The sequence below is a fragment of the Giraffa tippelskirchi genome, chromosome 1, assembly GCF_054371585.1.
Source record: "Giraffa tippelskirchi isolate mGirTip1 chromosome 1, T2T-mGirTip1v1.2.pri, whole genome shotgun sequence".
Taxonomy (NCBI): Eukaryota; Metazoa; Chordata; class Mammalia; order Artiodactyla; family Giraffidae; genus Giraffa; species Giraffa tippelskirchi.
The window spans coordinates 28704093-28730889 of NC_137275.1; the positions used below are offsets into that span (position 1 = coordinate 28704093).

Sequence of the window (26797 nt, forward strand, 5' to 3'; positions counted from 1 at the left end):
TATTGGAGTTTCAGCTTCAGCATCAGTCCTTCCAATGAATATTCAGGACTGATCTCCTTTAGGATGGACTGGTTGGCTCTCCTTGCTGCCCAAGGGACTCTCAAGAGTCTTCTCCAACAACACAGTTCTAAAGCATCAATTCTTTGGCACTCACATTTATGGTCCAACTCTCACATCCATACATCACTACTGGAAAACTCATAGCTTTGACCTTTGTTGGGAAAGTAATGTCTCTGCTTTTCAATATGTTGTCTAGGTTGATCATAGCTTTTCTTCCAAGAAGCAAGCATCTTTTAATTTCATGGCGGCAGTCACCATCTGCAGTGATTTTGGAGCCCAAGAAAATAGTCTCTCACCGTTTCTATTGTTTCCCCATCTATTTGCATGAAGTGATGGGACCGGACTGGATGCCTTGATCTTAGTTTTTTGAATGTTGAGTTTAAGATTCAACAAATACTAATCTATTTACATCATAGATACTACAAATATTAATTAGTGTCTCCATCTTAAGGGTCTTGTTTTCTTGTGAAAGATCATCTTGACTTCACCTAATGACTTTGCATGTGAATACTCCTGGAAGGTAAATGTCAATCAAAAAAATATATATATATATATGTGTATATATATATATATATATATATATATTATACATGTATGCCTGTGTAGTCACTAAGTCATGTCTGATCCTTTGTGACCCCAAGACTGTAGCCCGCGAGGCTCCTCCATACATGGGATTTTCCAGGCAAGAATACTGGAGTGAGTTGCCATTTCCTACTCCAGGGGATTTTTCCCACCCAGGGATGGAACCCAGGTCTCCTACTTGACAGGTAGATTCTTTACCACTGACGACCTGGAAAGCCATATTATTTATATAATATGGTAAAGAATCTGCCTGCCAAGTAGAAGACCTGGGTTCCATCCCTGGGTGGGAAAAATGCCCTGGAGTAGGAAATGGCAACTCACTATTATTTATATATATATATATGTATACACAAAAAAACATAATATTAAGCTTAAACTTCAAATAAACACTGGAGAAACTAAGACTATTAAAATAATGAAGTGTTCATTGGAATAGTTAATAAAAAATATTTAAGATGGTGAATATATGAAGGTAGTAGACTAAAGACTTATATCCATTACTTAGAGTCAAGACAGCTGTTCAAGCAAAGCAAAGAAAGACATTATTCAAGACTATAATAAAGTCAATTAGTTCACAAAGTTATTTTGTTCACTTCCACAATATTACAGAAAATTTAGGTTGGTTTTTTCAAACACTTGATATTTCCAGTACTAAGACTAATTTCCATATTAGAATCAAAATAGACTTTCAGAATAGATAAAAAGGAAAATTACATGAAGTTACAGGAAAGTTGAGAAGTTATAGAAAGTTTAAAAATTAAAGTCTAGTAATTTAAAATTTTTAGAATGTGTTAGTAAAGTACTTAAATAATTATTCATTATCGTTAACATTTACATTTTATATTTTAGGTGACTGTAATTGTATCTATACATTTAGAGTATTTTCTCTTATGGGCATAAAGCAATAACAGGAAAGTCAAGTACCACACTAGAGTTTATGCTGTAAGAAAACATTATTGAAGTACTTGCTTTCAGACATTGGACCATAGGTTAGTTTGAGATCCCTTTAAGTAAGGAATCTTACAAAGGTGAGCCCCAAGGTAACCTTGATCCTCTCTTTGTGGAAAATGTCCTGACTTCACTGTACCAAGTTGAAATCCAAAAGCAGGGCACAAGGACCTGGGGAGGCAGAGACTAGAATTTAGGTCAGCTTAAACAAGTGGAATTTTCAGGGTAGGATACCAGAGGAGAAGAACCTATGCAGGGGGAGAAAATATACTAAGGGGACACAGCTTTCCCATAGGATCTGCACCGAAGACTGGGCTATGCATTGACAGGGCAAAGATATAGGAGGTTTGCTAATAGGTTAAGCTTTTTTTTTTTTTTAAGTAATATCTGCTTTATTGAAATAATTCACATATTATATAATTCATTCATTTAAAGTGTTACTATGTTCACAGATACGCACAATCATCACACAATTAATTTTAAAATATTTTAATCACCTCAAAAAGAAATGCTATAGCCTTTAGCTATCACCATGCCAATCCCCTATTCCCCCAAACCTGCTGCTGCTAAGTCGCTTCAGTCGTGTCCGACTCTGTGCGACCCCATAGACGGCATCCCACCAGGCTCCGCCATCCCTGGAATTCTCCTGGCAAGAACACTGGAGTGGGTTGCCATTTCCTTCTCCAGTGCATGAAAGTGAAAATGAAAGTGAAGTCGCTCAGTCGTGTCCGACTCTTCGCGACCCCACGGACTGTAGCCCACCAGGCTCCTCCGTCCATGGGATTTTCCAGGCAAGAGTACTGGAGTGGGTTGCCATTGCCTTCTCCGAACCTAGGCAACCGCTAACCTACTATGTTTCCATAGACTTGCCTATTCTGAATATTTCATACAAACAGAATCATATCACATGTGATCCTGCATGACTTTCTTCTTTCACTTAGCATAATGGTTTTCAGGTTTGTCTATGTTAAGCATGTATCCACACTAAGTATTCTGTAAGGATATACCACATTTTGTTTACCCATTCATAGGCTGATGGACTGGATTTTTTCCACTATCTGGCTGTTATGGATGGTACTACTAACATTTGTTTATATTTTCATGTGGACGTATGGCTTTGTTTCTCTTGGATAGAAATCTAGGAGAAGAATTGCTGGCTCATACAATAACTAAGTTTATCCATTTAAGGAACTTACAGATGATTTTTCAAAGTGGCTGCATCATTTCACACCCCCACAGCAGTTTATGAAGGTGAAGATTTCCCTACATCCTCAAGAACACATTATTATCTGACTGAGAATATAGTCATTCTTGTGGGTACAAAGTGGTGCCTCGTTGCTGTTTTGATTTGCCTTTCCCTGATTGCTAGTTAGGTTAAGCATCTTTCATGCGCTTAGTAGCCATGTGTATACCTTCCTTGGAGAAATGTCTAATCAGATCCTTTACCACTTGTAATCGGATTGCCATTGTTGTTGACTTGTAAGAGTTCTGTATGTATTTTGGATACAAAGACTTTTTGTTTTCTAGCCTTGCTGTGTGGCTTGTGGGATCTTAGTTCCCTGACCAGGGATGGAACCCAGGTCCTCAGCTGTTAAAGCACTGAGTCCTAACCACTGGACAACCGTGGAATTCACTGGATACAAGATGCTCACCAGATATGACTTGTAAATATTTTTTCCTACTCTGTGGGTTGTCTTTTCACTTTCTTGATAAAAAAGAAAAGAAAAGAAAATCATACTTCAAAAGGATACTAATTTTGACAAAGTCCATTTATCTATGTTTTCTTTTGTTGTTCATCCTTCTGGTGTCATATATAAGAATCCACTGCCAAATTTAAGATCATGAAAATTATCCTCATACTTTTTTCTTGGAAATTAATAGTGGAAAAGAAGTGTAGGGTGTCAGCTGAGTTGAGCACCCAGTGGAGGGAGTAGGCATCAATCCCAGCTCCTCCTTGGCTTGCCTCTCTTGTCTTGGAACTCCTGCCCATAAGCTGAAGCAAGAGCAGTCAGTAATGCCAGGTCCACGGTGGAATCTACATCCCAAAAGTGGGTTATGGAAGGAAAAAGAGCATCAGCTTTGGGGCTTCGCTTGCCTGGAATCAAGCTCAGTGTAGGTAAAGGCAGGAGGAGAGATGCTGGCATCCTACCCCTCTCAAGAAGACAGACCTCACTGGAAGTTGGGGTGAGAGGGAGCCCTGAGTACTGAGTTATACTTGTCTTGCTGAGCTGGAGCTAGGAGTAAGGGAATAGGTCTTAGCTCAGATACCACAGATTGTCACTTGTCTTACCAACTTCAGTCGATTTCCTTGATTAAGTTTCATTTGCTATGTGCCCTTAAAACCATTTCCAGAGACTTCTGCCAGTTTCTCTGGGGAGTAAGTCCACAGAGCTCCTCATACTATCAAACCAAAAGGGAAACTATAGGGCTCCTCCTTGGTGTAATGAAAATGTTCTAAGATTAGACAGGGTGTTGGTTGTTTAAATATACCCAAAGTCACTCGATTGTATACTATAAACAGATAAACATTATGGCTCAAACATAATATTTAGTAGACAAAGTCTACAAACAAAGCAGCTTTTATTAATATGGAGAAAGATTTAAAGGATAATATGCTTAAAGAATGAAAAGCAAATATAGTCTTGAGCAAACAAACTCAGCAGCAAAATATAAACAAGAAAACCAAAGAGAAATTCTAAAACTGAAAAATGCTAAATTTATTGAATGAGATTGTAGATACAAGAGTAATGAACTTGAGACTAATAAATAGTAATTTTCCAAACTGACTAACAGAGATAACAAAGGTTAGAGAAGCCGAGTAGAAGCTCAGGGATGTGAGATAATATCAAATAGTCTAAAACACCATTGGGAGCACATATAATTATAGTGCTAAAGAAGATGAGAATGAAGCAGAAATATCCTTCAAAAATAATATGTGAACCTTTCACAAATTTGATGAAAAATACTGAATTACAGAAACAAGAAGCTCTATAAATTTTTATCAAGCTACATAGGGAAAACACCACACCAGGCACATTGGAGGATAAATACTGAAAACCAAAAGTGAAGTGCTAATCTTGAAAGCAGCTGCAGGGGGTAAAAAACATACCACAGACTTATATATAAGGCAACAAGGATAGCTTTGAAAGAAAGGTTTATAAAACAAAGAAATACAAAGTATGACAAAGTACAAAGGATGAAGTGGATAAATGGTTTTATTCTGTGCAAGCTTATAAAATGTGTGAAATGGGAATAAAAATACGAGATGGAAAGTAGGAAATGAAAACTATCAGATGTAAAGTGAGAAGGGTGAAATAGAAAGTGGAAAGTGTCAGATATAAAACCAATAAACTTTGATTAAAGATGAGTATTGTTAGTCCTAGAGCAATCACTGAAAAATAAAAGCTAAGAAGTTGCCCAAAATTAATAAGATTATTAATAAGATTAATAAGCTGATACAAAAGAGGCAAGAAAAGAACAAAGGAACAGAATACAGAAAAGAAGAATGGAAAACATTCAAGAACATAAAACAAGATGATATATCCAATTATTTCAATAATAACATTAAACATAAGTGAACTAAATACTCCAATCAAAAGGAAGAGATAAGTCTTGGTTGGAAAGATGCACCTATATATGCATTTATCAAGAGATTTACTTTACAAAGATACAAATAGTTTCAAAGTAAAAACATGGAAAAAGATATACTATGTAAAAAGTATAACAAAGCTGTCTTGGCTACATTAATATTAGACAAAAGAGACTTCAAGACAAAGTATTACATAAAGGGGAGTAAAGGGGAAATGTATTAGAAAGATAACAAAACTCTACATGTATATAATAACATAGCTTCAAAATTCAAAAAACTACAGTACAGGACCTGCCTCTTGAGAAACCTGTATGCAGGTCAGGAAGCAAGAGTTAGAACTGGACATGGAACAACAGACTGGTTCCAAATAGGAAAAGGAGTACATCAAGGCTGTATATTGTCACCCCGCTTATTTAACTTATATGCAGAGTACATCATGAGAAACGCTGGGCTGGAAGAAGCACAAGCTGGAATCAAGATTGCCAGGAGAAATATCAATAACCTCAGATATGCAGATGACACCACCCTTATGGCAGAAAGTGAAGAAGAACTAAAGAGCCTCTTGATGAAAGTGAAAGAGGAGAGTGAAAAAATTGGGTTAAAGCTCAACATTCAGAAAACTAAGATCATGGCATCTGGTCCCATCACTTCATGGCAAATAGATGGAGAAACAGTGGAAACAGTGGCTGACTTTATTTTGGGGGGCTCCAAAATCACTGCAGTGGCAACCCACTCCAGTACTCTTGCTTGGAAACACCCATGGACGGAGGAGCCTGGTAGGCTGCAGTCCATGGGGTCGCTATGAGTCGGACATGACTGAGCGACTTCACTTTCACTTTTCACTTTCATGCATTGGAGAAGGAAATGGCAACCCACTCCAGTATTCCTGCCTGGAGAATCCCAGGGACGGGGGAGCCTGGTGGGCTGCCATCTATGGGGTTGCACAGAGTCGGACACGACTGAAGCAACTTAGCAACTTAGCAGCAAAATCACTGCAGATGGTGATTACAGCCATGAAATTAAAAGATGCTTACTCCTTGGAAGGAAAGTTATGACCAATCTAGACAGCGCATTAAAAAGCAGAGACATTACTTTGCCAACAAAGTCCGTCTAGTCAAGGTTATGGTTTTTCAGTGGTCATGTATGGATGTGAGAGCTGGACTATAAAGAAAGCTGAGCGCCAAAGAATTGATGCTTTTGAACTGTCGTGTTGGAGAAGACTCTTGAGAGTCCCTTGGACTGCAAGGAGATCCAACCAGTCCATCCTACAGGAGATCAGTCCTGGGTGTTCATTGGAAGGACTGATGTTGAAGCTGAAATTCCAATACTTTGCACACCTGATGCGAAGAGCTGATTCATTGGAAAAGACCCTGATGCTGGGAAAGATTAATGGCAGGAGGAGAAGGGGACGACAGAGGATGAGATGGTTAGATGGCATCACTGACTCGATGGACATGGGTTTGGGTAGACTCAGGGATTTGGTGATGGACAGGGAGGCCTGGCGTCCTTCGGTTCATGGGGTCACAAATAGTCGGACACGACTGAGCAACTGAACTGAACTGAACAATACAGGAATACAAGAAAAAATGGAAAAATCCTCAAAATCTCAAAATGTTAACACCCCTGTTTTCTTGCACTTTCAAGCTTCTAGAAGCTGCCTGCATCTCTTGGCCCTTTTCTGTCTTCAAAGCCAGTAATCACATCACTTCCATCTCTGCTTTCCACCTCATATCTTTCTCTGATTCCAATTTTCTGCCTTATTCTTTCACATTTAAGAGAGCCTTGTGATTATACTCAGCCTATCAGGATAATACAGGAAAAGTTTCATATTTTATAGCAATCCAATAGCAACTTAATTTCCCCTTGCTACGGAGCATAATGTTCACAAATTTCAGGGATCATGATATGGGCATTTGGGGGCTGGGGTACAGAGGGCTCAGAGAGGCCTGCAGGGAATTGTTCTGCCTATCACAATTAGTTTCACTAATACTTGACTTTCTAGACCCACTTAAATAGAAATTCATGAAAACCCAGATAGTACACTTTCCCCCAGGTAGATTCTACTTGATAATCTAATATTAACTAGTGTCATAGTATGTCCCTGAAAACTTCAAACCCATATAATCTTATTTAAATATCACTTTTTATTTAAATTGCCAGTCTTTATTCTTTAGAGTCCTGCTTATTAGAGAATACAAAGGAAACAGCATTATGAGAAGCTTTTAATGAAGTGTCACATAGGCTATGAATATTAACACATTCTATCTTTGTGGTTCCTATTCTATTCTGAGAAAGTATTTTAAAATGTGGAAGAGAAATATGTACATTTTGGGCACGACAATCTGTTACTACTCACAGCAGATATTTTGCTATAAGTAGACTCATTTTCTCATTCTCATTTTCTTTCATAGTTTATTTTCCCCATTGTCTCATTTTGTCTTTATCAACCTCTGCCTTTTTCTCTATAAGTGATACAAAAAATATACCACCATTGGCAATGATCTAGAAAATAACTGCAGTTTTAATATGCAGTCCTGTTTTCACAGATTACTTGGTTTCAGAGTCAAAAAATAGTTGAACCAGAAATTGCTATAAAGTGATTTCCTTTTAACTGAAGCGACTTAGCAGCAGCAGCAGCAGCAGCAGACATTTTTTCCCCAATAGCACTGAGAATACTTAGCTGACAGTTTATTAGTTATGGCTATACCTGTAACAAGGGTGATTATGGAGCATTTCATTCCATCAAACAACAGAGACAGAAAGATGAAGCTGTTTGTCTAAGGTTATTGATGAAAGCTCAGATAAACCTTGTTCCCGAATTCCTTTATTTTCTTTTTCTTTCTTTCTGTGTCTTTCTAGGTTGAATATAAAATAGTTTTCTTCTAGTCTGAACAAGCATTTCTCTTAAATATCTATGGCTCCTTTTAGTGATGTGTATTTCTTTATGAAAATGTTCTTGGGAAACTGATGATTTGCCAGTTTATCACATAAGACTTCTTAAACTACTGCAGTCTTGGTAGATGGAGCCATAGTAAAGCACAATTTTCTCTAATGTCAGCTCAAATTTTCCTTTTAAAATAAATGAAGCCATCTTGCTTAATAAACCATTTATGTTTGTGACACTTTCTAACTTCTACACTCTGTTGAGAATATTTATGTAACAGCCTCTTTGTTTTAAGTACAAAAATCATTCACAGATTTGCATAAAAACCAAAGTAAAATTATAAATGAATTAGCTTTTTCATCAAAACAGTGATTTGTTCAAATTTTACCTGGATTTCAATGAGCAAATATACATATATATAGAGAGAGACTTCTATCACAGTCTTAAATTTTTAAAACAGGATTGACAAACCCACTAGATATTTAAATTCCTCCATTAAACTGATTATTACTCAGGATTTATCATGTTGAGTTTTTGTGCTAACTGTTGGGAATACCTAGATGAACAAGTTATAGCTACAATAAGAGTTCAGCTCAGGGGCTTCTCAAGTGGTAAAGAATCTGCCTGCCAATGCAGGGGTCAAAGCTTCAATTCTTGGTTCAGGAAGATCCCACACGCTGTGGAGCAACTAAGCCCATGAGCCACAAGTACTGAGCCTATGCTCTGAATCCCAGGAGATGCAACAACTGAAGCCCCACGCTCTAGAGGCTGTACTCTGCAACAAGGGAAGTCACCACAATGAGAAACTCACACATCACAACTAGAGAAGAGCCCATACAGCAACAAAAACACAGCACAGCCAAAAATAAAATATAAATAAATAAAATTATTTTTAAAACTCAAGAAAACATAAAATACTTAAAAACAAAACAAAACAAAACACGGTTCAGAAAAAGCAGCCTCAGTGTAGCCTGGAAATTCAGGTCTCTTCTGCACTCAAGGGTAGTAGTCATCCTTCAATATCCCGAGGGCATTGGTTCCACAATCCCCACAGAAACTAAAATCCAAGGATGCTCAAGTCCCTTACATAAGATGGTACAGTACTTGCATATGAACTACACACATCCTCTGGTATACTTCCAATCTTTTAATGAAGTGTAAATGCTATTTAAATAGCTGTAAACACTGTGTAATGCTATATCAATAGTTGTAAATACAGCATAAATGCTATGTAAATAGTTGTCATACACAGCAAATTCAAGTTTTGTTTCTTAGAATTTTTTCTAATATTTTCAACTCAAGGTTGGTTGAATCCAAGGATGTGGAACCTGCAGGTATAGAGAACCAATTGTAATATCCATGTACCTAATCAAAATTCTCCCTAACACACCCTCCTCCAAACTATGTGTCTCCTCCAGTGTGTTCTAGCCCTGAAAATGGCACTAATACTCACCCGCTTGCTTAAGCCAGAAACCTGGGGAATCACCTCTGACTCCTCCCTCCCAACTTCTAGCTATCACCCCCTAATTCTGTCTTCCAAGTAGAGTCTCTTCATCCATTGCCAGTACCACAGGCCTGTCATTCCTCGACTGAACTTCAAAGCAGCCTTCAAACTGGTCTCTCTGCAGCCCCCTTCCATCCTTCACACACTTTCCATTTGTTGTTTTTATCATCTGCCTTCCTTGCTGGGTTAGAAGGTTCATGAGGACCAGGTAGGTATGTATGCCACTGTAACACCAACTATTTGCATGACAGCCGGTGCAGAGTGGTGTCAATTAAATATATGTTAAATGAATAAGGGAAAACCTTCTTCTATTAAAAGCAAACACACAAAATGCCATAGGGGAGTCCTCCAAGGAAAAGACTATGAACAAGACCTTTGGGAGCCCAGCAGCACAATGTGTTCCATGAACCACAAGAAGGTCAGCTGTATTAAATTTTAATTTGCAAAAAGTATCCTACAGAGGTAAATAGGATGAAGTCACAAACTTTAAACACAGGCATTTAGCTGAAGGGTTTTAAGTAGGGAAGCAATAGCATGGATCGTTTTGCATTTCAGATAAATAATGACAGCAACAGAGGAAAGACTGGTCTAAAAGTATGTTAGTTAAGATGCTTTTAATTGCAAATAAATGCTGCTTGAGTAAGCTTAAGTAAAAAAGGGACTTATCAGAATATTGGAATTTCTCATGGGAGTTGAGAAAAGCAAGGTGGTTGGGTTTTAAGAGCACCCTGCAATCAAGACTACACTGTGCCTACTCTGCACATTAGCTTTAAGGACATCACTTAACCAACATCCATTTCATCAGGTCATTTATCGGGGAAAGATACTGACAATACACTTCAACAGTATTAAGAGAATCCAAATGAAAACTTTCTTGCAAATGAAATAAATTTGAAGAAGCTCATTTCTACTGGAATACTATAATGGGAGTTTTAAGCAGCCTGTCACAGCATAAAATATTAAAAATTCTCTTTAGTCAAGTGCATAAGAGCTAAGAGTTCACTAAAAGAAGAAAATGTGATAGCAAAAGAACTAAAGATGGGCCTTAACTCACAATTTTGCCTAGAACTAGCTCTGTTTAGGGAAAAACTTACATTTCTTCTTAAGCCAGTGTTAAGATAAAGAGGCAGGAGATTTCTTCAAATTGGCTTTTTAACTGGTTATAATATTATATCAATGTCATGCATACAATAATTTATTTCAACTCTTGTATATTCTATTCTATTCTTTATGGGCAAAAAATTCCTCTGAAATTCTACTGCTTAAATATTTAATAAATAATTCTTTAAAAATAACTTTTATTATGATTTTGAGTTGCTGCAACAGTGGCAGGAGATTTCACTTGGTCTTTTTTATCCTCCCCCAACCCTCAATTAATAAAGTAGTCATGGCAACTTGAAATGTCTCATTGAAGCCAATTATTTCTTCCCAGTAGAATCACTATAAACCATCAACATTTAAAAGAATTAAGGAGAGTTATATAAATAAGACTGAGAAAAGTTTCATGTATTTTTCTATTAGCGCATGAGTGCCAATTTTCAGTTGGAAAAATAAACTTAGACAAGAGAATGCATTTGGCAGCTTGTGTAGAGATTTCTCAAGAGGACACCTAAATGAGGTGTTGCAACTCTTGCTCCATGTAGTTTATCATTAGACAAAAGTGGTAGAGGTTATTGCAGAAGCAGAGATAAAGTTTTAAATTTTTTTTTTAAATGAAAGAACAGGCTGATCTTATATTGTAACAAAATAAATGGGAAACAACCTAATGTACCCTTGAGTGAACTAATCAGAAGATGAAATACTGTTAAATAAAAAACTCTATAAAAGTAGATATGTGTATTATCTTTTTGGAAATAATTTTATTTATTTATTTACTGGCTATGCTGGATCTTCATTGCTGCTCAGTCTTTTCTCTAGTTGCAGAGAACGTGGGGTACTCTCTAGTGGGGCATGGGTTTCTCATTGCAGTGGCTTCTCTTGTTGCAGAGCACTGGTTCAATAAATGTGGTGCTTGGGCTTAACTGCTTTGCTCCACATGGGATCTTCCCAATCCAGGGATCAGACCCATGTTTCCTGCATTGGCAGGCAGATTATTTACCACTGAGCCAGTGACGCTTGACATGGATATTATCTTAAAAAATGGAAACTATAATATGTTAATAGTCATTCTGAGTTCTAGGATTCTTAGTAATTTTTTTAAAATATTTATTTACTTTGGCTGCACCATTTCTTAGCATGTGGGACATAGTTCCTTGACCAGGGATTGAACCCAGACTTCCTGCATTGGGACCACAGAGTCACAGCCAATGGACTAGAAAGGAAGTCCTTCTTAATTATTTTTAAGTGCTTGGGTACATGTTTATTTTCTGTTTCCAAATAATCTACAGTAAGACAAAAACATATTTGTAAATTAACTTGCAAAATAAACTAAGAGTTTGTTGTTGTTTAGTCACTAGCCGTATCTGACTCTGCAATCCCATACACTGCAACATGCCAGGTTTCCCTGTCTCCCGGATTTTGCTCAAATTCAAGTCCATTGAGTCAGTGATGCTATCCAACCATCTCATTCTCTGTCGATCCCTTCTCTGCCTGCCCTCAATCTTCCCCAGGATCAGGATTTTATCCTGTGAGCCAGCTCTTTGCATCAGGTGGTCAAAGTATTGGAACTTCAGCTTCAGTATCAGTCCTTCCAATGAATATTCAGGACTTATTTCCTTTAGGACAGACTGGTTTGATCTCCTTGTAGTCCAAAGGACTCTCAAGAGTTTTATCCATCACCACAATTCTAAAGCATCAGTTCTTCAGTTCTCAGCCTTTTTTATGGTTCAACTGTCACATCCATACATAACTACAGTCACATCCATATATAACTAGTCAAACCATAGCTTTGACTATATGGACTTTTGCTGGCAAAGGGATATTTCTGCTTTTTAATATGTTGTCTAGGTTTGTAATAGTTTTCCTTCCAAGGAGCAAGTGTCTTTTAATTTCACGGCTGCAATTACCATCTGCAGTGATTTTGAAGCCCAAGAAAATAAAATCTGTCACTGTTTTCACTTTTTTCCCTTCTATTTGCCAGAAAGTCATGGGACTGGATGCCATGAAACAAAGAGTTTAGACAAGGGAAAAGTTTAGAAGACTTGTGGTAGGCAGGCAGTTGATCTTTGAAAAGCATATAATTGGTCATTGACCAGTAAGACAATCTTCCCATCTGGCCTCTAGAAATATTTAATGAGTATCTTTCAGTCTCCTATAGAACATGGATTTCCATTGGCTTTATTGAGATACCGCTGCTTTAATCTTGCTTAGTTATCTTTTCCATTTTCTGAACTTTCTGGACTCCCTTTTCTGAACTTAACACTCCACAATTTTCAATATAGATGGAGAAGCTGACTAAAAATGTAACTGTTATGCAGTTTGAGACTTTCATGAAATATATCCATGCAGTTCATCCTTAGTTACTAAGTTGGTATCAAAATTCTCTACCACTTATTTGTGGTGGTCCTAAATCCAGGATATAGGCTGGCTTTAAGATTTTCTATTGCGTTCCAGGCCACCTTGGTTTCATTAACCTTCTCAGTCATTATAAATTTAGAGAGCCAGTGAAGAGAATAACTAGAATAATAGCAGTGGTTAACATTAATGCATTCTACCATGTGTTTGTTGTTATGGTTAATCCTGTGCATCATTTTATTATACTCACAACACTCTTGTAACAAAAGTGCTAAGAGTTATCACCACTTGCATAGGTGAGAGATAAGGCTTAGAGAGACAAAATGATTTCCCAAGGTTATACAGTCAATGAGAGCTGAGTAGGGATTTGATTCCAGAGCTGGTGTACCCAACCCTTATCTGACCCCATTTCCTGAAAAGAGGACTACTGAAAGAACCAAACGCTGACCTGATTCCAGTGATGGAACGAACAGTAACTACCTGTCCTCTTTGGGAAAGTCACAGAGCTGGAGGTTTAGTTAGTTCTGTTATCTGCAAAATGAAGATAGTAGATTCTGCATTCTACAAGGCCAATCATGAGCTCTCAAGTTATGGTATCCTAAAATATACTAATTGTGTAGTATTAGTAACAAGAACTTTAAATTAGCTCTAAGGAATCCAAGCTTTGCCACTAAGTTTTGTGATTTGGGGCAAACCATTTAACCTCCCAAGTTATTATTGACCTCACTTCAAGGGTTAATTCAATATGTATCTCAGTGCTTTCAAAATATATGTGTAATAAAGCACATAAATATAAAGTACCATCCTATCATCCTCAATAAAATGTATAGCCTTAAAATTATGGATTTGAGCAATTGTGATAAATTAGGTTATCACTTTTTCGCCTTATTACTTAAACATCTAGTCAGCACTATTTTAAGATACTCTTTACTTGAAGTAGGTTTAAACAAAGAGAGACCTCCAAGTTTCCATTTGTTCACATGGAAAAGAAGAAAAGAGTAGGGAATGTTCAGACAACACATAAGGAGGGAGGGAAAATGTACCCATAAATACACTAGATAAGCTTCAGTGAAAAGCAGCAATGGGGCCGGGGGGGAGGAATCTATATATATCATGATTCTTTCGCAGTTTGACAAAGTTAATGATTGAAATCTCCTAGATTTTCCACTACATTTTCCCTGGCTTGTCTATTTGCTTTGATTGATGATATTTTATCTCTTGTGGCCCAAGGATGACTGCCCTTGCTTCTGTGTAGAGATTAATAATTGATTAGTGCATAGCCCAGAATCTTTGTAAAAGGGAATTGGTTACTTTGGGCTGCCATTTTTTAAACTGGGTAACCTACAAGAGAAGGAGGTGATACAGGACTTCCTGGCAGAAAAATGAAGAGGATCCTGGTTTTCCTCCTTGCTATAGCATTTGTAAATGCTCTACAGAGAGGTAAGACTTCCATTGCTGTGACCATTTGCAAGAACTTTCACTAGTCTAATTTTGTTGCCATTTAAAAGAGAGAAAGAGGGAAGAATAAAAGTGGGTTAACCTTAAACTCAGATGTGATATATAGTTTTCTTTTTATTTTTTTTGGTATATAGTTTTCTAATAGAATAGCCAAGAAGAATCTCATGAAAGAAAGAAAAGCTATATGATTTGTCATTTATCTTTCCCTGCTTTCTTAATAACCAAGATCTAACAAAATGGTTCAAAATTAGAATGTTTTTATTTGTTAAAAGAGAATGCAGAGGGAGGCCGTGATCCATCACTAAGCTTTGTTTTTCACCGCCATTGAGAACACGATGTACCATATCAATGATGTATGAAGTCAACTGAGATTTTTTTTTAACTTCTTCAAGGAATCCTCTTGATGTAATATTTGAAACCACATTATAGTTTCTAAAATATCTCACATAAAAGAACTTAACAGCTATGAAATATGACTAATAAGATCTTTGAGCTCTATTTCTCATTAAGTTCATTCATCAACTGGTGTCTTTATCTTTGAGCAATATATGACTTTATGGCAAGTTCCCAAGCTGCAAAATTCATAATCCGTCTCAGTTTACTTTCTGGGTGATTCTTTAATGCTTGTAAAAGGACTCTGCATTAATCCTGCTTTGAAAAGTTAAAAGTTTCATGCAGTGCTGCCAGTTAACAGCTTTACCCAAGTCATACGTTAGAATTCATATGAACATTTAATAAATGTGGAATAAAATGTGTGTACCCCAGGAATCAGTTATTAACTGTGAAAAGAATAATCTTACTCCTGCCTTTCTTATTCTTTTACATTCATTTTTTTAGAAAAAAATCTTCATCATTCAAATTATTTTTAAAATTTGTCTTATCCATGTGTGTTACAAGACCTCTGAATAGCCCAGGCCCCAAGGAACACTGAAAGCCTATTCCTTTTCCCAGGGTTTCCCTGGGGCAGATCTGAGCCTGGGAAGTCCTCCTGAACTAGTTCCAGATCTGGATCATCACAACACAGAAAGTCCAGGAATGGTTAAGTCCTGGGACTACATGAGAATGCCAGGATGTGCCATTTTGTTCTACAGACTCAGTATGTGTACACTGGATTAACTTCAAACAGTTACAGTACTTTGTATAATACCAGTATTCTGCAACCTCTATTTCAACATCCTTTAACATTCTCTCAGCCCGTGATGTAATGGATACTAAAAACTTCAAGCCAGCTCCCTTGAACTGAACTTCACAATGAATTTGGTTAACCATGTGCCATAGCTCAGATGATGATGCCTGAGACATAAAATACAATTATCTACCTAATAAATGTCCAATATTTGGTGACTGTAGTCCTGAACCATCAGTCCTTGGTTCTGTAACACCTGAGCACAATCCAAATACCAAGTCGATGATTTACCTGAAAGCTAGGTGTGCTCACTCCTGGCAGGAAGTGTACATATTAAAGGAATTCAGAGGAATTTTGGATGCTGGAGGATTGGTTAGGGTTGCAGTTCTCTCTGTCTAGTTCTTGAGAGTTGACTGATCATCCACATCATTTATCTAGAACCCCTTTTCCAAGGTGTATGTCCCTCATTTTAGAAAGAAGTTTCTACATCCAAATATATTTAAGAAATAAGCCATACATTAGTCCTTCTTGGCTGGTTTATGATAAATGCTTTTGATTTCTCAGAACTCATAGGACAACCAAACAAGAAGATTTAACCCAGAGTTTCCCAGACATACGGGCTCTTTCCTAAAATGCCTATATCCTATAGAAATAGTCTCTGGAAAACATCAGCTCTAAAATGTATACAATATGAACATTAGCTCTAGTCAGGCCCATACTCGAATATCAAATGGCACTGGAGATTCAGTTCACAAGCCCTTGCATACATCTTGTGAGAGAAGGGTTTACCAAATATGCTAAATCTAAATGATATAATATCCACTTTAGCTACCCTGGGAGTGACAAAAAAATTATGTCCACCAATTGCCTCCACTTGGCTTCTGTATTCAAAACTGGATAAAGCACTAATCCAAATTGTATCTTTCCCTCTTCCAAGAAACAAGCAAGAAGGCTACTGACACAGCCTCACAATCACCACAGAAATAATGCTACAAGAAATAAACCACTGCTGTTTATAAGAGCTGTCGGCAAGAACATTTTCCCTTTGCTTTAAGCATTTCATTCTCAGCATAATTTTATTAAACATGATACCAAACAGCAAGAAGAAAGTAAATTTCCCTTGGGTTGCTGGGTAAGCTTTATTTTTCTTTTTCCCAGTTACCTGTCAAAACAGTCCTAAGACAATATGGTTTAACCCAGTCTTCCTATCCACCACTGAATCATTCTGTTTCTCTTTTCTACAAGTTGACCACCACTTCTTCAGTAGCCATGTGAAAAACAAAGTTGTCCTAAGTTTGATTCAGGAACATAGCTATACAGAATGCTAAAGAGAAGTAATTTAGAGCAAGTAGATATTCTAGTTTCCCAAATATGTCTATATATTATCTCTGCAAAGTAAACATAATGGTGACTGAGGAGGTGACACAGGATTTGAGATCTACATGATGAAAAGAAGACAGCTATGTAAATATCCAGAAGTATGTTTCAAGCAGAAGGAAGCCAGGTGCAAATGTCCTGGACTAGGAACAAATAGGACCTGATCTAAATTCACAAAGCAGCCCAAGTAAAAGCTTAAAGAGGCTTAGATAATAAAGGAAAGGAGGAAGAACTTAAGTCAGAGAACTACCTAAACACTATCATCAAAAGCAATGTTAACCTCCTTGGAAATCAATAGAAAAGTTATGCTTCATTGTTGTCAGGTTCAATGCCAGGTATGCAGTCACCATCACAGGTGGGTTTTGGGTGTGTGTACACACACTTTAAGGTCACAAGGTTGACCTCTATAGGAAGAAGTTGAAATCATTAAAAAGGAACTGCTTGGCCTCCCTCTAGTATCTATGTTCACTTCGCATGGATCCCCCTCTGTCTGCTCCAAGTTCACATATGGAGAAGGCTTCCCTGACCAACCTACCTCAAACAGCACCTACTACTCCATTTTTCTCTATTCCCTTACCCAATCTTAGTCTCATTTTGCTTTTGTTTTTAGCACTCATCATCTTATCACCAGCTGTTCATTTATTTTTTTGTAATGAAAGTAAGATATAGAATGTAACCTCCATGAAATCAAGGACTTTTTGTTCCCGGCTGGAATTCTCAGTTTTAGAACACTACTTGCCATATAGTACATTTAGTAGATTTTTTTGTGTGTAAAATCACAAAATTAAGGTTATTAGAGTACCTACCTCATAAGACAGTTTTGAGTATTTAAGGAAAATTAAGGGGCTTTCCTGGTGGCTCAGTGGTAAAGAATCCACCTGCCAATGCAGGAAAAGTAGGCTTAATCCCTGGGCCAGGAAGATCCCCTGGAGAAGGAAATGGCAACCCAATCCCGTATTCTTGCTTGGAGAACTCAATGGACAAAGGAGCCTGCAGGCTACAATCCATGGGATAGTAAAAGAGTCAGACATGATTTAGAGAATAAACAGCAACAACAAGAAATGTCAACTAGGACACATCACAAATATCTTGGCAGGAGTAAATTTTAACTCTTTTGTTATTTTCATTATAAAGCACTGACACTAGATTTTATTCACTGAATAAAATAACTAATAATTTACAATATGCCAGCTTAAATCTTTTAGATACATTATTTTGAAATCTTTTAGATACATTTGCTTCATCCTTTCAACACCATGATGAGCTCAGTACTATTATACCCATTTTATAAAAGGGGAAAATGAGGAAAAGAGGGGTTAAGTAACTTATCTAAAGTAACTGAGCTAGTAATTGGTGAAATCAGAATTTTACATCAATTCACTGGGTTTACAAAGGCAATGCTCACAATCATTGCCTCACTGCCTCTCATGAGACATGTAGCTGAAACAGTCTTTAACTAATATTATTATAAGTATAAGAGAGAACCAGTCATTAACACCAATTTAGGGGGAAGTAAGTGAAATTCATTCTGTCCAACAAGGTCATCCACAACTGATCCAAACCTCAGTTCATCCCTATTCCATGAAACCAGCTCGGCCTTCTAAACTTCCCTACTTTCAGGGCACTATCACCTCTAACTACAGAATGGGAAAGACTAGAGATCTTTTCAAGAAAACTGGAGATACCAAGGGAACATTTCATGCAAAGATGGGCTCAATAAAGGACAGAAATGGTAGGGACCTAACAGAAGCAGAAGATATTAAGAAGAGGTGGCAAGAATATACAGAAGAATTGCACAAAAAAGTTCTTCATGACTCAGACAATCACGATGGTGTGATCACTCACCTAGAGCCAGACATCCTGGAATGTGAAGTCAAGTGGGCCTTAGGAAGCATCACTACGAACAAAGCTAGTGGAGGTGATGGAATTCCAGTTGAGCTATTTCAAATCCTGAAAGACACCGCTGTGAAAGGGCTGCACTCAATATGCCAGCAAATATGGAAAACTCAGCAGTGGCCACAGGACTGGAAAAGGTCAGTTTTCATTCCAACCTCAAAGAAAGGCAATGCCAAAGAATGCTCAAACTACGACACAATTGCACTCATCTCACACGTTAGTAAAGTAATGCTTAAAATTCTCTAAGCCAGGCTTCAGCAATACATGAACCATGAACTTCCAGATGTCCAAGACGGTTTTAGAAAAGGCAGAGGAACCAGAGATCAAATTGCCGACATCCAATGGATCATCGGAAAAGCAAGAGAGTTCCAGAAAAACATTGATTTCTGCTTTATTAACTATGCCAAAGCCTTTGACTGTGTGGATCACAATAAACTGTGGAAAATTCTGAAAGAGATGGGAATACCAGACCATCTGACCTGTCTCTTGAGAAACCTGTATGCAGGTCAGGAAGCAACAGTTAGAACCGGACATGGAACAACAGACTGGTTCCAAATAGGAAAAGGAGTACATCAAGGCTGTATATTGTCACCTGCTTATTTAACTTATATGCAGAGTACATCATGAGAAACGCTGGGCTGGAGGGAGCACAAGCTGGAATCAAGATTGCCAGGAGAAATATCGATAACCTCAGTTATGCAGATGATACCACCCTTATGGCAGATAGTGAAGAAGAACTAAACAGCCTCTTGATGAAAGTGAAAGAGGAGAGTGAAAAAGTTGGCTTAAAGCTCAACATTCAGAAAACTAAGATCATGGCATCTGGTCCCATCACTTCATGGCAGATAGATGGGGAAACAGTGGCTGACTTTATTTTGGGGGGCTCCAAAATCACTTGCAGATGGTGACTGCAGCCGTGAAATTAAAAGACGCTTACTCCTTGGAAGGAAATTTATGACCAACCTAGATACCATATTAAAAAGCAGAGACATTACTTTGCCAACAAAGTCCGTCTAGTCAAGGCTATGGGTTTTCCAGTGGTCATGTATGGATGTGAGAGTTGGACGGTGAAGAAAGCTGAGCGCCGAAGAATTGATGCTTTTGAACTGTGGTGTTGGAGAAGACTCTTGAGAGTCCCTTGGACTGCAAGGAGATCCAACCAGTCCATCCTAAAGGAGATCAGTCCTGGGTGTTCATTGGAAGGATTGATGTTGAAGCTGAAACTCCAATAGTTTGGCCACCTGATGCAAAGAGCTGACTCATTGGAAAAGACCCTGATGCTGGGAAAGATTGATGGCAGGAGGAGAAGGGGACAACAGAGGATGAGATGGCTGGATGTCATCACTGACTCTATGGACATGGGTTTGGGTGGACTCAGGGAGTTGGTGATGGACAGGGAGGCCTGGTGTGCTGTGGTTCATGGGGTCACAAAGAGTCGGACATGACTGAGCAACTGAACTGAACTGATCACCTCTGAGCCATCTACCTTCAGACTTGTAAAGCATTGTTGGATTTTATTCTATCCATTTGTTAATCTATATTCAGTCACTTCTATATTCTATAAATTTTGGTCCTGAAATACATCAGCCTTGCACATCAGCCTCCTCAGTGTTCCCTTTTGTCTGCATAGATCTTGTTCTTAACACCTGGAAACACTCCCTCTTTTATCTGTGTGCTAAGTTGCTTCCCAGTCATATCCAACTCTTTGTGACTCTATGGACTGTAGCCCACCAGGTTCCTCTGTCCATGGGATTCTCCAGGCAAGAATACTGGAGTGGGTTGCCATGCCCTCCTCCAGGGGATCTTCCTGACCCAGGAATCAAGCTCACACCTCTTATGTCTCCTGTATCGGCAGGCAGGTTCTTTACCACTACAGTTTCATTTCCTTATACTCTCCTTGTACAGGCTCTTGCTCCTCTTCACCCAGCTATTGTAGTGGCTTCCCTAACCAAACCCCTACCTCCCATCACTTCCCCAAATAATTCAAACTAAAACACAATGCAAAATTTGACATAATGTGGTAAGTATCATTCAAAATTGAATTATATGCAAAGTAGAATCACTATTGAGAGGCTACTGAAATGATACTGATGGAATGGACATAAATTTGAGCAAACTCCAGGAGATAGTTGAGGACAGAGGAGCCTGGAGTGCTATAGTCCATGGGGTCACAAAGAATTGGACACAACTTAGCGACTGAAAAACAACAGTGAAACATAGGGGTGAACATGCATAGCTGGTTAGTGGGATTCTAGGAATCAGACTGTCTTATACAAATCCATACCAATTCTGGTCTCTGTTTGGAGTCACCTGATGGTGGGTACAATCTCAGGCTTAAATATTAACATGCATGGTAGGCAGAAAGAGTGTCCTCCAAAAATGTCAACATCAGTATGCCTGGAACCTGCAAATACTCTAGCTTACATCACAAAGGGGAATTAAGGTTGCAGGTAGAATAAAGGTTGCCAATCATCTGTTCTTAAAATAGAAAAATACAGAAAGTATTATCTGAGTGGGGCCAATGCAATCACAAGAGAGAAACAGAAGAGAAGAGGAAGATGGTGCTAAGGAGAAAAGGCACAGAGAGGTACAAAGTTGCCAGTTTTGAAAATAGAGGAAGGGGCTCTTGAGCCCAGAAGTATAGGTGTCTAGAAGCTGGAGCAGGCAAGGAAATGGATTCTCCCCTAGAGCCTCCAAAGCAAAGAGAATTCCTAAAGCGGTGGGAATACCAGACCACCTGACCTGCCTCCTGAGAAATCTGTATGCAGGTCAAGAAGTGACGGTTTGAACTGGACATGGAACAACAGACTGGTTCCAAATTGGGAAAGGAGTACGTCAAGGCTCTATATTGTCACTTGCTTATTTAACTTATATGCAGAGTATATCATGTGAAATGCCGGGCTGGATGAAATACAAGCTGGAATCAAGATTGCCAGGAGAAATATCAATAACCTCAGACACGCAGATAACACCACCCTTATGGCAGAAAGCGAAGAAGAACTAAAGAGCCTCTTGATGAAAGTGAAAGAGAAGAGTGAAAAAGTTGGCTTAAAGCTCAACATTCAGAAAACTAAGATCATGGCATCTGGTCCCATCACTTCATGGCAAATAGATGGGGAAACAATGGAAACAGTGACAGACTTTATTTTGGGGGGCTCCAAATTCACTTGCAGATAGTGACTGCAGCCATGAAATTAAGACATTTACTCCTTGGAAGAAAAGCTATGACCAACCTAGACAGCATATTAAAAAACAAGAGACATTACTTTGCTAACAAAGATCCATCTAGTCAAAGCTATGGTTTTTCCAGTAGTCATATATAGATGTGAGAGTTGGACTATAAAGAAAATTGAGCACCAAAGAATTGATGCTTTTGAACTGTGGTGTTGGAGAAGACTCTTGAGAGTCCCTTGGACTGCAAAGAGATCCAACCAATCCATCCTAAAGGAAATCAGTCCTGGGTGTTCATTGGAAGGACTGATGCTGAAACTCCAATACTTTGGGCACGTGGTATGAAGAACTGACTCATTGGAAAAGACCCTGATTCTGGGAAAGATTGAAGGTTGGAGGAGAAGGGGATGACAGAGGATGAGATGGTTGGATGGCATCACCGACTCAATGGACATGAGTTTGACCAAGCTCTGGGAGTTGGTATTGGACAAGGAAGCCTGGCATGCTGCAGTCCATGGGGTCACAAAGAGTCAGACATGACTGAGCAATTGAACTGAACTAGAGCTTCCAGAAAAACAGAGCCCTGCTGACACCTTGATTTTAGCCCTGTGATATCTGTGTCAGACTACCCAACAGAAATATTAGGTAGTGAGTGTGTGGTAATTACGATTAAATATGTGGTAATTTATTACCATAGCAATAGAAATATAACACTGTAGGTTTCCGGGCCCTCTGACAGGCTGGGATTTCCCAAAGGAGAGAGTCAATGAGTGAAAGCATCTCACTTTTGATAGATTACAGTTTTATTGACCAGATTCAGGGGAAGTTGGCCAGGAGGTAACTGCAGTACATGTTAACTCAATTCCCTGATTCCTAGGAGTTTGGTTTTCACTTTCTCTACCATTTTCTTCTGACCAGAAAATAATTTAGCCTGCCATCTGAGAGAAGAACTGCAGCAAGTTACATGGGATTCTTATCACAAGGCATATAAATTGTATCTTGTACTATGTACTGTCAGTGGATTTTTACCATGAAAAGAACTGCTAAAATTCATTGAGTTTTAACCACATTTTGTTGTTATTCAGTTGCTCAGTTACGTCAGATTTTTTGCGACCCATGGACTGCAGCATGCCAGGTTTCCCTTGTCCTTCATTATCTCCCAGAGTTTGTTCAAACTCATGTTCATCGAGTTGGTGATGCCATCCAACTATCTCATCCTCTGTTGCCCCCTTCTGCTCCTGCCTTCAACCTTTCCCAGCATCAGGATCTTTTCCAATGAGTTGGCTCTTCGCATTAGGTGGCCAAAGTATTGTAGCTGATCAGTCCTTCCAATGAGTATTCAGGGTTGATTTCCTTTAGGATTGACTGGTTTGATCCCCTTGCAGTCTACATTAGGCAGGAGATGTGCTATATATTTTTACATAGATTAATGTATTTCATAAAACAGCCTTCATAACAAGGTATTATTTCACTTAGATCCTAAGATTACTCTTCCTTGAATACAACTCTGAGTTCATGCCTGTACATGAATGCATTTCAATAGATATCCCATTACCTTAAAAAAAAAAAAAAAAACAAGTAAAACTTTGGTGAACACTTTTTCTAGTATTTAAGTTCCTCACCAGTTTTATTGGATTACTCATTCTCCAGCTATGACTGATTTTCTAACTTCAGATATTTTTGTCACGTTGTTCCCTCTACTTAGAATTCCTCCCCCAATTCATTTATCCCTGTTAATATCCTGCCCATCATTTGTGGTCCACTTCAAGTGATAGTTCCTTCCACAAGTCTTTCTAAAGGCTCTCTCCATTCTAGGAGCTCATATGCTTTGTTTCAATGTCTTCTGTGGCAATGATCACCATTGCTGCTATTGGTGTTGTGGTCTTATTCTTATCTCTTCTATCAGACCTCAGTTCCTTAAGTATTGGTGGCTTTCAAATTTCTTATATAGTGCTTTATCATGTTATTTATTCTTACGCTGTTTTAAAAACCAAGACCTGTAATGCATTCTAAGTTTCCAAGTCAGGATACCAAAGACAACATTCTCACTCATGCCAAAGGTGGGAGAAGGAAAATTGCTCCCTTATCTTCACCTCTGCAAAAGCATTTGTAGATGACAAAGTGCTCAATTTGTGAAGCGAAGGAGAGGTGAAATAAGACGCATGGAGGAAGAATGCTTCCTTTGGGACTTTGGCGAGTGTAGCATCTATATGGGCTACTGCCCATGTTGAACCCAAAGACATCACATTTGAGTGAGGCCATGAGGCCATCCTCTACTGCAATTGTACTATCTGGGCAACTGACCCACTGCTCTGCTATCTTCTACTGTTTGTGAATTTTCAACATCTGAAATGTTCCACTGATGGCATCCTAAGAGGTACAGTTAATTTCTTTTAGATTCGTCTATAGAAGTCAGGCAGAACTCTAGGTTCAATATTAAATAGAATTGAATTTCAGCCCATTAACTTAAACTCAAAACCACATACATACATGCCTGCAAACATCAGTATGAAACCAAATCAATAGGTTAGATAACAATGGTTTAAAATGTCAATGGAAATGAGCCCCCCCCCAAGAAAACGGGAAAAAAATGAAATAAAAGTACTAATTTGATTACCACTTCTTCATTGACAGTGTTTTTAGTGACATCTAAGTTTTTTTGTGATTTTTTTTTTAGTTTCAATAATCAGGGCAACTTCCTAAATTAGCCCAACAATGTTTAATTTCTCAACTAAAACCACTACTCTGAATATCTAGCCCAACTAGTCCAAATGAATAGTACAAACCATATTCTTTAAGTCTAAAGAAATAAAATGAAAGCATGAGTATATTGACCTTTTCTGACATAGATAAGTCTGTCAGTGCAAAATGGAAATAAAAATGTCAAAGGAATAAAACTGCAAAAATGTAAATGCCCAACAGTTCTGAAAGCCCAAGATTCTCCAGAACATAACAGGAAAAGAGCAACTTAAGACAGTTCCTAGCATCCTGCTTGTTTTTTTTTTTTTTTAATTCAGTTCAGTGTTTTAGGCTCTAACCACAGCTCCTGCTATACAGCTTTTCTAGAGGATCAGTATGGATTTAGAGAAAGATGATAACAATAGTTAAAACCCTAAAGTTTGTATCACTACAGTGAGTATCATATTGTCTATCCCCACTGGAGTAAAAGGTCCACAAGGACAAGGTCATGTCTATTTTGCTTTTTATTGTATAGGCAGTACTGAACCCAATGCCTGGCACAGAGTAAGTCTTCAAGACATGTCTGTTACATGTAAGAACAAGTATTGTCAGCTGTGTTGGGAAAGGTGAGAGATGCATGAAGCAGTAAAGATTCCCCAAAAGTAAATCAAATGTTTTCAGAATCCCAGAATGAGGCACAAGTTACCAGAATGTTTCACAATACAGATAGAAAAGGGGCGTGCTACTGCAAAAAGCAATTCTGTTCAGGACATTTGTAAACATTGAGTGCTGAGGACTCAGGATGTGAAAATGATTTTCCAGTGTCACCAGGATTATGCCAATATTTACCAGAGCTGCATCAAAGTCCAGACTGTCCTCTTCCTCGCCACATGATTCATGAAAGAACAGAGTATATCATTTGAAATTCATTTGATACAGGGTTTAATCATATGAATCAAAGTGAGCTCAACTGGTGTGAAAACATTATGCAGTATTCCATGGAATAAGGAATCGATTTATAATAAATCACATTTCAAATTAACTTTAGTATTTGTTACTTTTTAGAAGATGAAAAAGTGATTAGCATACTCACTTAGCCAGTTAAGCTCCTGATCTTCTCTTTGAATAAATGAATTTTTTTTTTTTTGTCAGAAATATTTAAAGTAATCCACCTAAAAGATACACGGTGTAACAGCTTCCTCTATGGGTTGCTTTTGTAAGAGCAGTTTTATCTTATATTTTAATTCTAAATTTCTTCAGTGCTGCTTTTGGGCTTTTTCCCTTGCTTCCGTCTTGCCCAAGGCTGAATATTCCAAGCAAACATGGTTCCAAAACCATTATAAGTCTTGTGTAGTTGATCTAGCTTCTCAGTTTTCTGTCATTCTAACTAAATAAAAATACCCATGGATTCCAATGTGCTATCTGTACAGACACAGTTGATTTAATTAAAGCTGTTTAAACAGGAGATAATCTGCAGTGTCCACTTGCGCTACATTCACATGCGCTCACATTCCCAACACACTGAGTGAAACTCGACTTCCTTAGTGAAGTGAGAAATCTGGAAAGCTAAAAACAAAATAGTTCCTTAACTGTTCAGAGGTGTCCCCACTTAATGCAGGCTCTCATTTTGCATTTTATTGAGTGGTCACATTAAAACAAAAGCGACCTCTGAAGTTTTATACGGAGAGTTTATTAAACAAAGGTAGCCCTTTGCATTGAGGATAAATGAGTTCTTATTCCAGCTATTTTTGTGTGTGGCTTGAAACAATAAGCATTGGAAAAAAGATTCTATATAATTTCTTACTCTTACTACTTCAAAAAGGGGTGATTTTGTAACTTTTAGAAGTGACCTGGAAGATCATGAGGATACAATTGTGTACGAAATCCAGGAATCTATAATGTATGTATGCATGCATACTTAGTCACTCAGTTGTGTCCAACTCTTTGTGACCCCATGGACTGTAGCCCACCTGGCTCCTCTATCCATGGGATTTTTCAGGCAAGAATACTGGAGTGGGTTGCCATTCCTTCCTCCAGGGGATCTTCCCAACCCAGGGATTGAATTTGTGT

The 26797-nt window shown here is 38.2% G+C and overlaps 1 protein-coding gene across 2 annotated transcripts in view; it reads left to right on the top strand.

The window, feature by feature from the left end:
* GC (GC vitamin D binding protein) overlaps positions 1-26797 on the top strand; it is a 272598-nt gene that overhangs the window by 216318 nt on the left and 29483 nt on the right. The window contains exon 1 of one of the 2 annotated variants that reach the window (XM_081587136.1): positions 14095-14460. The exons of the other annotated variant lie outside the window; for it this stretch is intronic. Coding sequence (XP_081443262.1) covers positions 14403-14460 — 58 coding nt within the window. The 5' untranslated portion in view covers positions 14095-14402. Of the gene's footprint in view, positions 1-14094; positions 14461-26797 lie in introns of those variants that run through there. 2 annotated transcript variants of the gene reach the window in all.